The sequence below is a fragment of the Oryzias latipes genome, chromosome 2 (genome assembly GCF_053564925.1).
Source record: "Oryzias latipes strain Hd-rR chromosome 2, Olatipes_Hd-rR_3.1".
Lineage (NCBI taxonomy): Eukaryota > Metazoa > Chordata > Actinopteri > Beloniformes > Adrianichthyidae > Oryzias > Oryzias latipes.
This window is the reverse complement of record NC_136238.1, coordinates 6359417-6375247: the sequence shown is the minus strand read 5'-3', so window position 1 is coordinate 6375247 and position 15831 is coordinate 6359417. Positions and strand designations below refer to the sequence as shown.

The window sequence follows — 15831 nt, the reverse complement described above, 5'->3', positions numbered from 1 at the left end:
TTATTGTAATTAACTCATTTTAAAGGCTAATCTAAAAGATTAGATGGAGAAATTATTTGTGTAACTTCCAAAATTGAGCAAAAGTGTGGGTGGAAAAAAACGTTGAATGGATAAAAATGTAAAAATGATTTTTTTCCCCCATAATTTACTATGTTTTGGGGATTTTTCAACTAACCAAACTATATATATATATATATTATTTTTATTAAAATCTCAAATATTTGATTAAAAAAAAGATTCAGGAATGAAACTGCTGGAAGTACCACTCCTCTGCCAGAAGGGGGCAGTGTCGGAGCTTCAGAGTGAATCAAGCCACAACAAATCCATAAAAACATTTTTATTAAACGGATGGATGGTATCTGAACGGCATCGCCCCGCTCGCTTCCGGGTTCCACGCCGGTACGTTTGTGAACCCGTCAAAGGCCTGCAGACCTAACGCAGCATCAACGCAGCCAGAAAAGTAAAAAAACGTCACGACCTTCAATGGAGCCAGGAGATGCTAAAGGTTCATGAGGGAGAACGGAAACGATGCAGAAGGTCGTCCTCCTTCGTCGGGTAGAAAAACAAATCCAAACAATAAATACTTTCTGTAAAGTCTCTACATAGAAAATAATCCTTTGACGAGGAATATTTACATTTGGAGAAAGAAACACCTGGAAAAGCCGTCACAGGTGAGACGGCGTGCTTGCCGTCAGGTCAGTGTGTTTAAATAAAGTTCGATTGGAAACACTGCAAACAGCACGGACAGGAAACGCGTCACACCTGGGTGGGTGGAGCCCTTGCGAGGAAACGCCTCCATGGTGGCGTGGACGCACAGTGTTCTGCTGTGGTTAAGGCGTGCCGTGAGGCCTTGTGTGGGTCGGAGAGCTCGCTCCGACGGCGCCGCCTCCTCACGCCGTCACCAGACTCCGAGGTGACCTGCAGGTTTAGGAAGTCCTTGTCTTCCTGGAGGGGGGGAGGTGCCGCCCAGCTGACCTCATCAGAGCCGTCTCTGCCGACGTCATCACTTTGCCACCGGGGTCCTGCGTGGCGTTCGGACGGGGGCGTGTTGCCACGGTGCTCTGTCAGATGTATGACAGCCGCCGCCCCCTCGTGGCACCGATGGACGCGCGCAGCCTCGGCTCTCTGGCCCTGCGGGGCAGTTAAAAGTTTATTTAAAAAAACAACCTTAACAAAAAAGCATGGGGGAAAATGGGGGCGGGGCACAAATGATTTGATGCTCTGCTGCTTTTGAACGTTTGCCTCCACGCTAGAGAGACTTTCAAAATAAAATTCCCATTTTAACCACAAAAAAAAAAAAAGTATTTGCCCCCCCCCCCCCCCCCCCCCCCCGAAGATATAAAAGGGTATACTTTTGTTTTCTGTCAATTTGCTTTATTCCCTGAAGCTACAGTTAAAACAACAGAAAAAAACTTTATTGACAGAGGACAAACGGACAGAAGCATCAGATTAAATCGTTTTCTTCTGCTGCCTGTTGGACTAAACGGAGGATTTTCAGTTCGTTGCTACGGAGACCCTCACTCTACCAGCCTCACCTGCTTCCTGGCTCCCCTCTTCGTTGGTTTAGAAAAACAGAAAAAAAACAGTTTGAATAGAGAAGTCTTTGGTTCTTAGGCTCCCTTCTGCACTTCCTGTTTGTGTCTGTGGATCACGTGGATGGGGGGGGTTCGGGTTCAAGGAGCGGCGGCGACGCACTGACCTGTAGTGCTCGTTGAAGTCCAGCCTGAAGCTCAGGAAGCGTAAGCTCTCGTCCGGGCTGGTCGTCAGCAGCACCAGGAACTGCTGCACGATGCTCTGAGGAGCACAGACAGGGTCAGAACTCACAGGCCCGTCTGGGAATAAGAACCCGGGTCCGGACCCCCCCCCCACCTGGTAGAAGTGAGTGAGGATTTGGAGCTGGGAGCGCATCTTTGGAATGGTGCCCTGGAACTCCTGGACCCGCCTCTTCTCCTCGGCTTCCTGTTCGGCCGTCACCCCCCACTCCCCCTGTGGCGGCAGAGGAAGCGGCATTGAGACGAACCTCCTCATCTTCACTCACCGAGCAGCTCCTCCTCCTCCTCCTCCTCTCACCTCCTCCTCTCTCTGCCGCTTCTTCTCCTCGTACTGCAGGCGGAGGGCCAGCTCCTCCAGGGCGGAGCGGTACAGCGAGTCCTGGGCGTTCTGGAACTCGATGATCTGGTCAAAAATGGCCCTCAGCTGGTTCAGGAGAGACTGAGGCGGCAAAAACGGCGTTTAGCATCCGAAAGTGGGAGGCGGGGAGGAAGGGGGAAGGCGGGGCCTTACCCTGCTGTTGTTGTCCAGCAGGCATCTGGAGATGATGGTGTCCAGGAAGACTTCGTGAGCCGCGATGATGTGATCCAGATCCTGGGCCTGCTGCACCTTGTTCCACAGCTCGTCCCGCGAACACTCCAGGACCTAGACGCAGCCCAACGGCAGCACGCCACCACACAAGTCACGCCTCCCACCTCAACAACAGATTTACGGCACGGGCAAATGTCTGGAACTGCAGCGTTACGGCGTGTGGCGGCGCCGCCAATGGCCTGACCTCAAAGGTGATGTAGTACTGCATTTGGTGGATGAAGTGGACCATCTCCGAGGCCAAGATGTGACACTGATGCAGGACGCCGGACAGTTCTGGAAGGACACAAAGATCAAAGTCAAATCGTCACTTGGCTATAAAAAAATGTTTATAAAATGTCAGTTTGGGCAAAAAGTCTGCAGAAATTTTAATTTTCCCTTAGAAAGTTGTGCTTTAATCTGCAGTATCACAAATCCAAAAAGTCTAAAATGTAATTTTCCAAAACTATAAATCATTTAAAATGTTATTTTGTGTTTAAACAAAGAAATCCACCATCTGTCATTTTTTATTCTTTTTGTTTATTGTTTTGAGGGGGGGGGGGGGGGTAAAAGGGCTTCATTAATTAAGTAAAAGCGACAGAAATTATTTGTTTTCCTCTTTCTGTTCCACTTTCATTGTTTTGAGTTTTGTGGGAATGAAATAAATACAATAAAAAAGAAAAGTTGTGTTTCTGATTATTCCTCGAATTTATCTGAAAATTTTGGAAACTTTTTTTTAATTGTTTTTAGTATTTTTGTGTTGAATCACATCCTGCAGCTGAAATAAAAAAAAACAAAAAACGTAGTAGTGGTTTGTCATCAAATAAACATTATTTATCTGAAGATTTTATTCATTTTTATCTTTATTCGGAAAAACTTTTCTCAGCTTTAAAGAGATTCAACTGTTTTCCTCCCAATACCAGAAAAAATGTTTGTTTTTCTGATCCAAACATATTTAAAATTAAGAAAAATCAAACTGTGTGGATGTCACAAAAAGATACAATTAATTGTTTTTTTCAGCTCAAAAATATCCCTAATTTTAAACATAAAAGAAGCATCAATTTGAAAGCGTTTTCAAAATAAAAGCATCAACCTCGATGCAGGGGCTTTTTACATTCACCTAACTCTGTCAAATGAATTTACACACACGCTGGTGAGTGTGTGATGGTATTCACACACCGGGCATGGTTTTGAGCAGCTTGGCGTTGCACATCTGTCCCTTCCAGATGTCGGTGAGCGTGTACTCCATCCTTTTGGCCCTCCACAGGAAGTTGAAGACGCGCAGGTAGTGGCCCATGCACTCCCTGGTGAACACCTGACGCACACAAGAGCGACCGACATCAGAGCCACGTAAAAAAATAAAATAAAAAACGCAGAGAGGAACGGAGGAAAACAAGTCACCGTGGCGATGGGGCCGTCCACGTGATAGTCCAGGCTGAAGACGTCCCAGCCCGTATCGCCGGGGGACACCTGCAGGTGAGGACGGCAAGGTGAGACGGCGCAGTGGGCAGCGGCTAACGGCTCCCCGCTGTCCGATCGTTACCTCCAGCAGGCGCACGTCAAGCCTCTTCAGGATCTCGGCGTTGTCGTACTGCGCGTTGGTGGCTCTGATGGCCGTCTCCAGGATACCGGTCAGGTTGTGTTGGTATAAGGTGGTAGCAGGGCGAGCCAGTTCAGGCCTGCCGGTACATGAAAACAGAAAGATCAATCGAATGTCGTTTCGGCGTCCGAGCGGCGTCACGCAGAGCGTCTCACTTCAGCAGATCCATCAGGTGTCGGATGAAGTCCCCCTGGCCCAGCAGCAGGTATCGCCTCATGGCCTGGAGGTGCTCCAGAAGCAGGTAGTTGCGGTTCAGGACATCCAGCAGATATTTGCTGGTGTCGAAATAAGCGGCATCGATTTTCTCCTGGAACGCCCCCTCCAGGTCGGACAGGAGCTCTGCAGCTACGAGGAAGCATGGAGCCGGTTTCAGCTTCGATCTGACAATAACTGGAGCCAGCAAAGTTCACAATACAACCACTAGGAGGCTAATAAATACACAAACCGAAGAGCTCAGGCTGTGCCAGCAATCTTATTACTCCATTTAGCATTTAATCAGAGAATTGTTTTAAATTTGAGCACTTAAAAACAATGAAAACTCCATTTTTAAACCATTAAAATTATTTTCAAAGCTTTTATTTTGGTATGTGGCTTGTTGAAGTGTCCTGACCTAATTAATAACTGATAATATTCTTCATCCTAAACATAAAGACTGCCCTATATTCTCAGTGTGCACTTAAATCCTCTTAAACACCTGAGAAAAACAATTAAAAGAAAAGAAAACACAATTCAAACAAAAAAACTACAATTCCCAGAGGCCCGCCCCCCTCACATCTGGCACACTTGAAAAATCTCAAATGTCCTCTATAGATGCCGGTCTTCGTTTAGTAGGATGCAGCGATCGGGAGATTTCAGGTTAACAAATGTCTACATGGGATAAACCTGCATAGCTGGTCGTCTAAAGGAGATCAGTTCATCTCCAGCCACAAGGGGGCGCCAAACTTCTATACATTTAATTGATTTCTTTTTGTACATAGTTTTCTTTGACCCGACAAGCGAGGGAGTCAAAACGAGAAAAGAAAGAATTTCGGCTCCTCCCTTTCCCAGAAGAACTTCATTGCAGAGAAATGTGTGCTGTTTTTTTTTTAATCAGCTGATTCAAATAGAAACTGAAATCTGAAAGAGAAGAATGATCAACATGTGGCACGTTTCTGGAAGAACCATAGCGTCAGTCTTAGCTGTTGCATCCTAATCAGACGGATTTCAGGTCAGCTGAACTGCTCCACTCCAACTAAAGGATGCGAGCCGTAAGATCATCCATCCTCTTGAAGGTGGAAAACTCTTACTTTGAAATCCTCTCCTTCGAGCGACGCACACCTACCGTCTTTGGGCGTGTCTGCAGGTTTGGAGGCTGGCGTGATCTTGCCGGGCGGCGTTCTGTCGTGACAGACCTGATGCAGGAAGTTGATGGACTTTCCGATGAGCAGCACCTGCGGGGGGGGCGAGGGAGGAGGCGGAGTCAGCAGCAGCGGGGCGTTTGGCGTGAGCGTTTTCTAACTGTTAGCTACCTTGCGGGCCTGGTCCATGGTGATGAAGGAGGGGATCATGGACTTCCTGAGGGAGTACTTGTCGTGCCACAGACGGTCCGTCTTCACGTTGGGGTCTGAAGCTACGAAGAACTGCGGAAAAACAACAGCACGAGTTTGGATTTGAGCCAACGACCAGATGTTTTCCTGATGTTTAGGAAAGATCTTAAAAAAAACAAAAACTGGAGGACCTGGAGCAAGAAAACATCTACAGACATCCAACAGGAATCTGAGCCCGATGTTCAATCTTAACTTTGCTGCTGCTCCTAAAAACTACCAAAAAAAACCTTAAATTCTACAAAAATTAATTCTGGTTTTGAGATATTTTTAACAGCAAAACCAAAAAGTTTAAGAGGATAATTTAAAAATGACTAAAAGCTGAAAAAAAAAAAAAGAATTGGTATCAAAAGTGGAATCCAGTCAATACTGGATTCTGATTGGCTGCAGGGAGTCCGTCCACCACTTGGTTGCCATAGCAACAGAAAGTTGGAACATATTTCCCTGAAATGATGCTTTTAGCATGACGTTTAGCATCCAAAGCAACCCCCCCCCCCCCGTCCTCACACTCAAGCTGCAGCACAGCGAGCTGGAGGTTACCATGACAACATGTCACACGGATATCAAATTGTTGTTACATTTATTTAAAAAAACAAACAACAATAAAGTACTACTAATAGATTTTTTCTTTCTTTCTTTCGTAAGTGACCACGGTTCACGATGGATCATGCCTGAACGGGGCGTCCATCCTCAGAAATGAATGGTCTTAAGGGACGATGTGAAGCAAAAAGGGCGTTACTTGTTCGTCCAAGTCAAGTTTTTATTATTGCAGAACCTAGAACTAAGTAAATGTATCTCTAAAACAAAAGAGAAAGGGTTAAATCTGCTTCATATGAGGAATTTTCTCAGTCCCATTAAAGACACACGCCAATGAAAATGGAGCTTTGAACATAAAAATCAGCCTAAAATTGCATTTCTGAGTATTTCTACGTTCATCTTTGTGAATCAGGAGCAGACGGAAAAAATGCCGCTGGGAAAAGCTTGGAAGTTTGACGCAGCAGCAACAGTGGGCGGGGCCACAAGCTTCCAGCTACAGACAAACTGATCGGCGTACGTCTTTGCCGTCATCGTCTGAGCTGGAATCTGTCCGCTCTGCAGAGACTATGTCCTACAAATTGGGTTTTGGCTAAAGAGGATCAGAGTGGGACTTTTAACAGCCAAGTCTTTTAAAGGTTAAATGTGAACAACCAAAACGCCCAAATATGACCCGCTAAAAACTGAAAACCACAAAAGAGCTGAACAAAAAGTAGAGAAGAAACTGACCCGTGAACATTTTTTATTTGAGTCGCTGTGTGGTTTTTTTTTCCCTCAGGGGGTTAATTAGCTCCTAAAAGGTTGAATAACTCCGTCTCGGCGCTCTTAAACACGGACTTTAAATCCAGTCCAGAAACCGTTTACCGCTGGATCCATAAATCCCCTTCAGGAGAAACACAAAGAGGAAAAAGGGCGGGCGGGCGGACGCATCCATCACCTCGGTTTCCATTACACGCCGACCATCAGTCCTCATTTAAGAGGCAGCTCTATCCTCTCCTCCTTTGGGCCACGCCCTCTTTTTCGTGGAGGTGACCTCCCTGAGCTGCGTACCTCGTGGTAGGTGTCCTCCAGCTCCCCGTCGTAGATCCACCGGTACAGGAAGTTGAGGATGGGGTGTGACACCAGGCAGAGGATGTGCTGAACCAGCGCCCTCATCTGAGGGTCGCCCGTTTTGCCGTAAGCGTGGACCGCCGAGGCCAGCTCGCCCCCCTTTCGGCCTGAGACGGGCGGATAAAAAGCCACCTGGGGTGAGGTGAAGCCGTCGAGCAGCCTGGACCGTTTCCGGAGGGTCAAACCCACCTTGGCAGAAGTCGACGAGGGCGGCGAGCGTTTTGAGGCGAACCTTGGGGTCGTACATCCAGACCAGCAGCCTCCTGAGGGTCAAACTGCTCTCGGTGCACATGGTCACGCCGTGTTCGTCCTCCACCTGCAGCTGCACCACAAACACAACATTCATGCCCTCGTTTGGTTTTGAAGAGGAAAAAAACAAACACAAAAAAACATTTTTGCACTTAATTATTAATGTGACCTGGAAAAAAAATGGAATTTTCACCCAAAAAACCATAAAGTCTTACATTAAAAACCAACTAAAAACTGCTTAAAAACACAAGAAATCAATTGAAAAAGAGTTTGATTAAATGACAATGATTTTATGAATAAAGATTGGTTTGATATTTACTAATCGGATTCTTTATCACGGAAAAAACAAATAGGAAAATGAAAGATTTACTGAGTTCTTGTTTTACTAAAACTTTAAAAACGCACAAAAATGAAAGACACTGACAGAAAACTACTAGATTCTATTTATTGCAAAGCTGATGTATACATTTAAAATACAAATAAATCCTGGCAATTCATATGCTTTAATGGTGGGACAACACCAACTTCCCAAATGAAGCTCATTTCAAAATGGAAATGCGGCCGCAGTTCCCCAAAGTGACCACTGGGGGTTGTTTACAATCGAATTTCAATGAAACTTGCCCTCTCTGTCGTTTGGTATAACATTTATGACGACTGTACCTGACGTTTTTGAAGGTACCTTTTATGAAAAGATCAGACCAAAAAGGGGGCGTGGCCTCGTATGACTGTCACCTTTCCCACTATTTATCCAATTTTTAAAGGCGTTTCAAAGATGGCTACGACCACAGAGTTGAACCCACTGCGTTTGCATCAAGGGTCCATGTCTTTTACCCCCCCCCCCCCACCACCACCACCACCACCACCACACACACACACACATAACATGTTGAATATCTAAAATTCTCTTCAGAAAAACAGACTAAGATGGTTTCGTAGGTGTGGATTTTTTACAAAAACACGGTGGACTTGAGGCGCCTCCTCCTCCCGTAGCGGGTTTACCTGTGAGTGGAGGACCGAGAGGAGCCGGTAGTACTCCTTCAGCTCCTGATGGAGCGCGGCACAGAAGCTCTGAGGCAGACGGAGAGAGGCAGACGGGCGTTAAGGGCGGATACATCCAAGAACAAGGACCACTGATGGAGCCGAAGCACACGCACCTGCCCCACCAACCCGAAGGCCCGGTCCAGGCTCCTGGCGTCCGTGTACTTCCGCACTTTGTTGTGGAGCCAGCCCAGTTCGGCCAGTCTGCTGCTGGTGTCCCTCAGGGATTTGCATAGCACCACCTAGTGAGGAAACGTCAGCTCGAGTCGAGGAGAGTCGTAACAAATACTCTCAAAACGACTTTATGACGTCAACGAGCTGGACTCAATACTAACAGAAATAACAATAATTACATTTATGATACTTTTTTTCATGTCGTGCGTGAGTTGTTTATATTTCCCGAGGTGATGGGATTTTCTGAGACCAACGACTCACAAGCTTTTAGGAGCTTTTAAAATCCAGGAATCAAGCTTGATCTGAGCAGAAGGAAGGACTTTTTTTGCTCAGATCCCGTTTGACCCCGCCCCGTTTTGGGGATGCCTCATCCTCCTAGCCTCTGAATCGACTGTATGGGCTTAGAGAAGTGTCCAAATGAATCGTACGCTCATAAAATAAAAGTTGTTTACAGAAAAGGAAAGAAAAAAAGAACGATTTTTTATTGGGATTAATCTGTTTTGAATATTGTTTTGGATATATTAACCACCTTTGATTACTGTCAAAAACAGTAATTGGTAGTATTTTCATTTTCTAGCATTCCTTTTACTATTAATGGTTTGTTACAGGGCTTATATCACACACTATAAAAGTTTTACATTTTGAGTGATAGATCAAATAAGGCACTAAAGGTTGCGTTTGGTTTGCTCAAGAGTGCAAAGCTCCGTCTCTGAAGTGTCATCAAGATGACGATTGTTTTTTTTTTTTACCTTCTGAAGGAAAAGGTGCATTAAATTTTCATGTCCTGAAGGACAGCTTTTGTGTGAAGACTAAAAAAAACAACTAAAAACATCCCATTATCTCTATTCCTGCCTCGTTTATCTTGGTCTGGTGGAGCACTGAGTCTATGTTTAGGAGAAAATACTCCTCATTGATGAAACCACAAAGGCAAAAAACGGCATCTTTTATCCAGAGAGCTTCACATCGATCCGGTAAAGTGCAGCCCCCACCCCTCTGCTGGCTGCGGCCGTCAGTACCTTGCTGTCGATTTTGTAGCAGTTCTCCTGGACGTTCATCTTGATGAACTTCCCGTCGATTCCCTGGAAGACGTACAGGATGTCCCGCACCAGCGCAGCCTCGTGGACCTCACCTGGTGGACAGGTCACTCAATCATCATCTCCAAAAAAACCCACCTTAGAAATGGGGTTTACTTTGTAAAGCTTAATAAATATTCAAATTAAACTTTTTCCAAACATTTTTTTTTTTAGGTTTCCTTGAAAAGCTGCAAGTGATGAATTTTAAAGAAGAAGAAGAAAAATCCTCTGACTTTTATTAATTTTACCTGGAAAATTATCCTTTCTGTTCATTAAAACAGGAAGTGTTGGGTTGTTGTGCTTTTATTGTGAAAGCTGGACGTCTAAAGAAGAGGATGAGCTTTTATTTTATTTATAGATTTATTCTAAAAGTTCACATTTGATGGATTAACGATAGAAACAGGATAAAAATCATGATTTGTATTAGAGAACATAAAAAATAAACACAAGTTTAAATGAAACAAAGGACATTTTTAACAGTTTGTTTGCTTTAAAATATATTTAGCAGAAAATGTCTTCATTTTATTCATTTGAGCTTATGTTTCCTAATTTAGAAAGTTACATGTTTCTACACTGCATTATTTATTTCTGTAAATAAGTGGCTTTAATGTAAACATTTCTGTATCTATTTATAAATACAATAAAAGATTTTATTAACACATTTTACTAGAATGTTTTTCAATATTTGCATTCTCTGACCTCCATGAAATTTATTATTATTTTTTTTTACAATTTAAAGCCCATGAATCAATTTTTATTGATTGTTTCTAATATTTCTGTAGCAGAAATTATTTTTCTTAGAGTTTTTTTTATTAAAATAGTTAAACATTTTGTGGGAAATGTATTATTTTTTCATTAAAGTCCCTAATAAATGATTAAATCTGAAAATCGTGGCTTCATGAATCCGATTTACACTGCGGAGCGTGTCCGCATCGCTCACCAGTCAGATCGGCGTCTTGGCGAGGACGGATCACTCTGGCCGTCGGCACCGGAGGTCCGAGGGGAAGTCGGGCGCTGGGCGGGGCCAATGCAGAAGGGGAGGAGCTTATGGGAAGAGCCCAGGCTAACCGTGAGCCCAGAGTTGGAGCAGCTCCAGCGGCAGACGGAGGCACCTGACTGAAACATAGAAACAAAAAAACCAACACATCACTTGAAGGAAGTGCGCTGCAGACACACAACACAATAAGACAACCCGATGAAAACGACATCCAAATGTAGCATTTCTTTATTCAAAGTCACTGAACGGGGCTGTCAGACAGAAAAATATCCTCGGATGAAACCTGAAAGAGCAGGAAAAAGAACAAATAAAAATAATAAAAAAGGCTCTTTTAGAGTTTCAGAAAAAGTTTAACAGAAAAAAAAATCCAAATTAAAATATTTCTTAACCTAAACCTGAAAAAATGCGAGAAAAGAAACTCTTGGACTAAAAGAGCTTCTAAAACCGCAGCTTTTTTGCAAAAAGAAAAAAAAAAAAGACCAAAACTGGAAAAACTTCAATAAAACTACAGTACTACTAATTTATTTGATTTCCTTCTTTTTTAACTTCTTCTTCTCCTGTTTTATTTACTTCATTTCATCTTCACTCATCTTTCTGGAACCAGAAAAGTCTGGTTCATGTTTGTCACGGATGTTATCAAATTGATGGTTTCAACTGTAAACTAACTTCTTATTCTGGTTTTATTCAGTTTGCATCCAGAAAACTGACATGAAAAACTGCATTAGTGCAAATCAACCAGCTTTCTGCACTTTGTGCATATGTAGCTATAAAAACTCAGAAACAGCCTTAAATGGCGGCTAAAACAGCCTTTTTACGGGTCGGTTCATCTGCTGCTGCTAGCTTCATCGCTGTGGGTTTTATTAGACCACAGACTAACGAGTTTGTTCTCCTAAAAGCCACGGCCACGCCACGCAGTAAGTAAGTAAATCTTTATTTATATAGCCCTTTTCTCAGATTCACAAAGTGCTTCACAACTTAAAACAATAGAAATCACAAAAAAAGCAGCGGAAAAGTGAGAGTCGTCCTTGCAAAGTACAATGTTATTTTCTACCGCTTTGTGCGCCTCCTTTCTGCCCCCTCTGTGTGAACGGACCAGAGAGCTTACCCCCCCAGCAGCGACTGTGGCGTGGGGCCGTTCAGCGTGTACACCCCCAAGCTGGAAATCCCGCTGGTCCCGACGCTCCCCACCAGGGCGGCGGTCCGTTCCCCGTGACCCAGCGACAGGCTCTGGGGCCGAGTGCAGTAAAACGGGGTGGAGTGGGCGTCCCTGGGGAGGGCCTGGGCAAACAGGCCCCCGTAGTTTCCAACCTGAAACGAGACACTTTGGTCAGCGTAGTAAAGATGCGAGACGATCCGTGACGCAGCGAAATTATACAAGACAGAAGAGGAAATAAGATAGAAACATTGTGTTTGAGTCGTGGGGGGGGGGCGCGCTCACCCTGGAGGATGGTTTGCGGGGGTCTTCAGAGAGAATCAGCAGCAGGTAAAGAACCGCCCAGCGGTGCTTCAGAACACCCTGAAAGGTGGAAAACCGTCAAAATAAAAGCCCAGCATCCTTCAATCAAATGAAAGAAGATTCAATTTTGACCAAATTTAATAAAAAAAAAAATCATAGCTTATTAATTACTAACATCAATAGCTTTAAAATTAAAGTACGGCAAGAAACAAACAGAAAAATGGACAACAATCAAATAAATGTGGACTTTTAACCTTTCGTCTTCACGTATTTTGTTTTTTCCTCATTTATTCATCTAGTATTACAAACTCAGCTGAAATAGTGTCGTCAGAAGCCAGCAGGGTCGTTTTTGGAGGTTTATTCTTGTTGGCGGGTAGAAAAACGCTCACCTGAGTCTGGAGTTTTCGGTGCAGCTCTGAGAAGAGAGCAGCGTCCGCCTCCCTCCTCTGCTTCACCACTGCAGGAGCATCGACACCAACAGTTAGACGCCATCCAACGCTCCTTTCACAGCCTCAAACGTCTGATGGTTTCATGTCCACATCTATCAAAAACCCTTACGCTTGTTTCAGTTTATAGAAGTACAAATTAAAACTGAAACGTAGCTTTTTAATTAAATTCTGGTTTTTTTTGTAAAATAAAAACAAATCCGACAAACTCTTACAGTCAAAAGTTAACTATATTATAAAGCATGCACTGATAAAATGAAATAAATGTGTTAATTCAACAAAAATTGGTACTTTTAAATGAGAAAAACATACAACTTTGTAAATAAAATAAAAATTCAATTAAATAAATGTTCTTAATAAATATGTTCGTTAGAAAAAACACTAAAGACAAGTATTAAACTTTACAATAAGATTTTTTTCTTACAGAAGCATATTACTAAGTGTAAACATATACAATGTTGAAAGCAAGACGAAGGACGAAATTAATTTTTTCCCGAACTAAAACCAGGTTTGAATGCATCCCGACCGGCACCTGGAGCTGCAGACAAACACAACTAAAGAGGCTTTTCTGTTGGACTTCCTGGAACAAACTCCATCATAATTCCGTTTGGGATCAATAAAGTATACCTGGATGGATTCTGTCGTCTGCAGTAACAGAGAGGGGGGGTGCACGTTAACCTCGGTTGGAAGTCTTATTTAAATCCCATTAGTCACAGGAGACGTCCAGCCCCCGCAACCTGGAAAGTGCTATTTCAGTTTGATGATGAGCGACGAGGCTCAGATCAATGTTTTCCCGCTAGCGCTACTGCAAAGCAAGTCAATAGATATTTGCTGCCGAGAGGCAATAAAGGTTTTCAACGTTGCTGAGTCTGACGTTTATCCGCACAGGCCAGATGCTAAAGGGACCAAATTCAGAAAAGATGCAGCAGAGGAAGAAAAAAAAAAAAAGCCTCCTGAGGTCAAAGGTCACTCACGTTCCTTCTTGATCTTCTCCGACACCAGGAACTCGTCTCGCTCAAAAGTGGGAGCGTAGTTGTTGCCGATGACTCGGACGGCATACTGAAACTGGTGGGCGACTTCAGCTGCACAAAAAACAGATATTTATTAAATCAGCAAAAGAGTTTATGCTTTAAAAAACAAACAAACAAACAAAAACAATGGTTTTCATTTTAGGACACAAAAGGAAGAAATTCTGATTTTTTTCACCAAATTATGTCACTAAAAACGGTAACTGTGAATTACTGGACAATGCTGCTTTTAATTCAGTTGTTAAAGTCTCACTCTGGTCATATTTTGATCTATTTTCAAAGCCTTCCTGGTTTTTTTCTTTATTTATTTTGTTAGGATTATGACCTTAAAACTGTTTAAAAACATGTTGTTTTCCAGGACACAGTTGTTGCAGAGCAGCAGAGGCTCATTTGAAACTCGCCTCCGTGTTGTGGCTGTTGACACGTAGTAGTAAGTAAGCCCCGCCGCCCTTCCCATCATCCATCTGTTTACACGCTCTCCCGTTGGCTTGCAGCCCCTCACAACCTCGCCCTAACATTTTTTTTGCCTCGTTTCTGGGGCCTGCAGCCGGGAGTCAGTGGTTCCGCACGGGCTGCCGAAACGCTGCCCAGCTAACGGCGGTCCCGAGCCCGGCATAGCGGTTTAACGCAGCAGCTGTCAGGCGGGATGCTGCAGCATCAAGACCGCAGCCTGACATTCAGGCTAACCCGGGCCGAGCTCCCTGCGAACCACGGATTCCTTTAAGACGATTCGCTTGATCCCCTTCAAATGCTGGCAGTAAAGTTCAGCAAAAAATTCCACGCGGATCACCAAATAATTGTTGACATGTATTGCCAGAAAACCCGGTTTACGATGATCAAATTCCGTCGGCAACGCTCTGGGTTTAGCCGGCGGGAGACTTTACGATTGTATTTAGTCACTTATAAATGTCAAGCTTCAACTTCATGTGCCGAATAAATCCGTTCCCACTAACTGTTATTTTAAAGTCATTAAAATGAATAAGAAGCAAGTTAAACCGCCAATCTGACCCTCAACCTGAAAGAGTGTCGTTTTCAAAGCAGCTTCGCCAAAGTAGCGGTGTCGCGGCTATGCTAGCTCTGGCTCCCGTACCTTCGCTTTTCCCCGTGATTCTGCAGCACAGGCTCTGCAGGAGGACGTTGGGGGATTTCTGGTCCAACGTCGCCATCGTTTTCACCACAGACGGGATCAATTCGCAAATGCAGGGAAGGAATAGTTATTAACCGCAGCCTCCCACAATGAGCAACGCCATTTAGCGACTACGAGTCAAAGTAGCGGGGAGGACGGAATCTGAAGTGACCCTTTTCCTGCCCCCTTCAAAATAAGAGCCTTCAGCATAGTTATCAGAATTGCACAGAAAATAGTAAATAAAAGAAAAGATTCCAAATAAGACAGTTATTAACCTCACTAATATACTATATACTTGAATTCTAAAAGGCATATTTATAATAGGTAAAGTATGAACAGTAGAGTGTTTGGTGCATTTGCATTTAATCATGCATTTAAAATTATAGTTAAAAATAATTAAAACTACAAATGATTGTATTTTATTGTGTAGAAAATAACTATTTTGCACAATTTTTTAAATGAAATGTTTTCTTGGTTGCAGTAAGGCTATCCTTCAATGTGTGCAAAAAAAAGAGAAAGAAAATAGATTTTACGGCTAGTACGTGGTGGAAGACCTCAAAAAAATGTAGACAATAGGCCTGCACAATATATCGCAAGTTTATCGAGATCAAGCTGTGCTATATGCATATCGCAAAAGACTGCGAAAATTCCAATAAATGGTTACTTTAAATGTGCCAAAACAATCTTATGACAAAATTTGTCTCGAAAAGGTCTTGATGCGTTTTATTGTGTAGTAGTTAACAGGAAACATCCGCTTTGATTACAAAGAACTTTATTGAGACAGTTCAATTTACCCGCCGAAATGCGTCCCCGGTGTCGGACACGCCATGGAAAAAAATACTTCCCTATTGAAACAAGGGCCTTTTTTGTTTGTTCCTACCGGTTCATCGTTTCCGTTATTAGGGATTTGAAAATTTCTCACAACTGTCTTATTTTTACATTAAAAACATCATAAAAAATGCAAATAAAGTTAAAAAAAAAAACAGAAAACACGAATTAATTAGCAAATATTTTCTTTATTTATTATTTGATTATTTGTTGTAAGAAACTATCTATTACATACAATTAATGTAGAAAATT

At 43.3% G+C, this 15831-nt stretch overlaps 1 protein-coding gene across 2 annotated transcripts; it reads right to left on the bottom strand.

Moving 5' to 3' along the window:
• Nucleotides 1–322: 322 nt before the first annotated feature.
• On the bottom strand, nt 323–14938 carry tubgcp3 (tubulin gamma complex component 3). Of its 2 annotated transcripts, none has more exons than XM_004066728.5 (23): nt 14716–14938; nt 13572–13679; nt 12541–12608; nt 12134–12211; nt 11801–12003; nt 10639–10814; nt 9642–9754; nt 8568–8693; nt 8413–8481; nt 7354–7486; nt 7105–7271; nt 5446–5556; nt 5259–5367; nt 4093–4282; nt 3881–4016; nt 3739–3807; nt 3517–3652; nt 2546–2634; nt 2284–2415; nt 2071–2211; nt 1870–1986; nt 1700–1794; nt 323–1131 (listed from the first exon to the last, which is right to left on the bottom strand). In XM_004066728.5, the coding sequence occupies exons 1-23, from the start codon at nt 14789–14791 to the stop codon at nt 1065–1067; spliced, it is 2709 nt and encodes a 902-aa protein (XP_004066776.1). In that variant the 5' UTR covers nt 14792–14938; the 3' UTR covers nt 323–1064. The 2 variants fall into 2 exon arrangements, with proteins under 2 accessions (XP_004066776.1, XP_020564864.1); XM_020709205.3 differs by having other exon boundaries at nt 8365–8481; nt 14716–14922.
• Between the last annotated feature and the right edge of the window lie 893 nt (nt 14939–15831).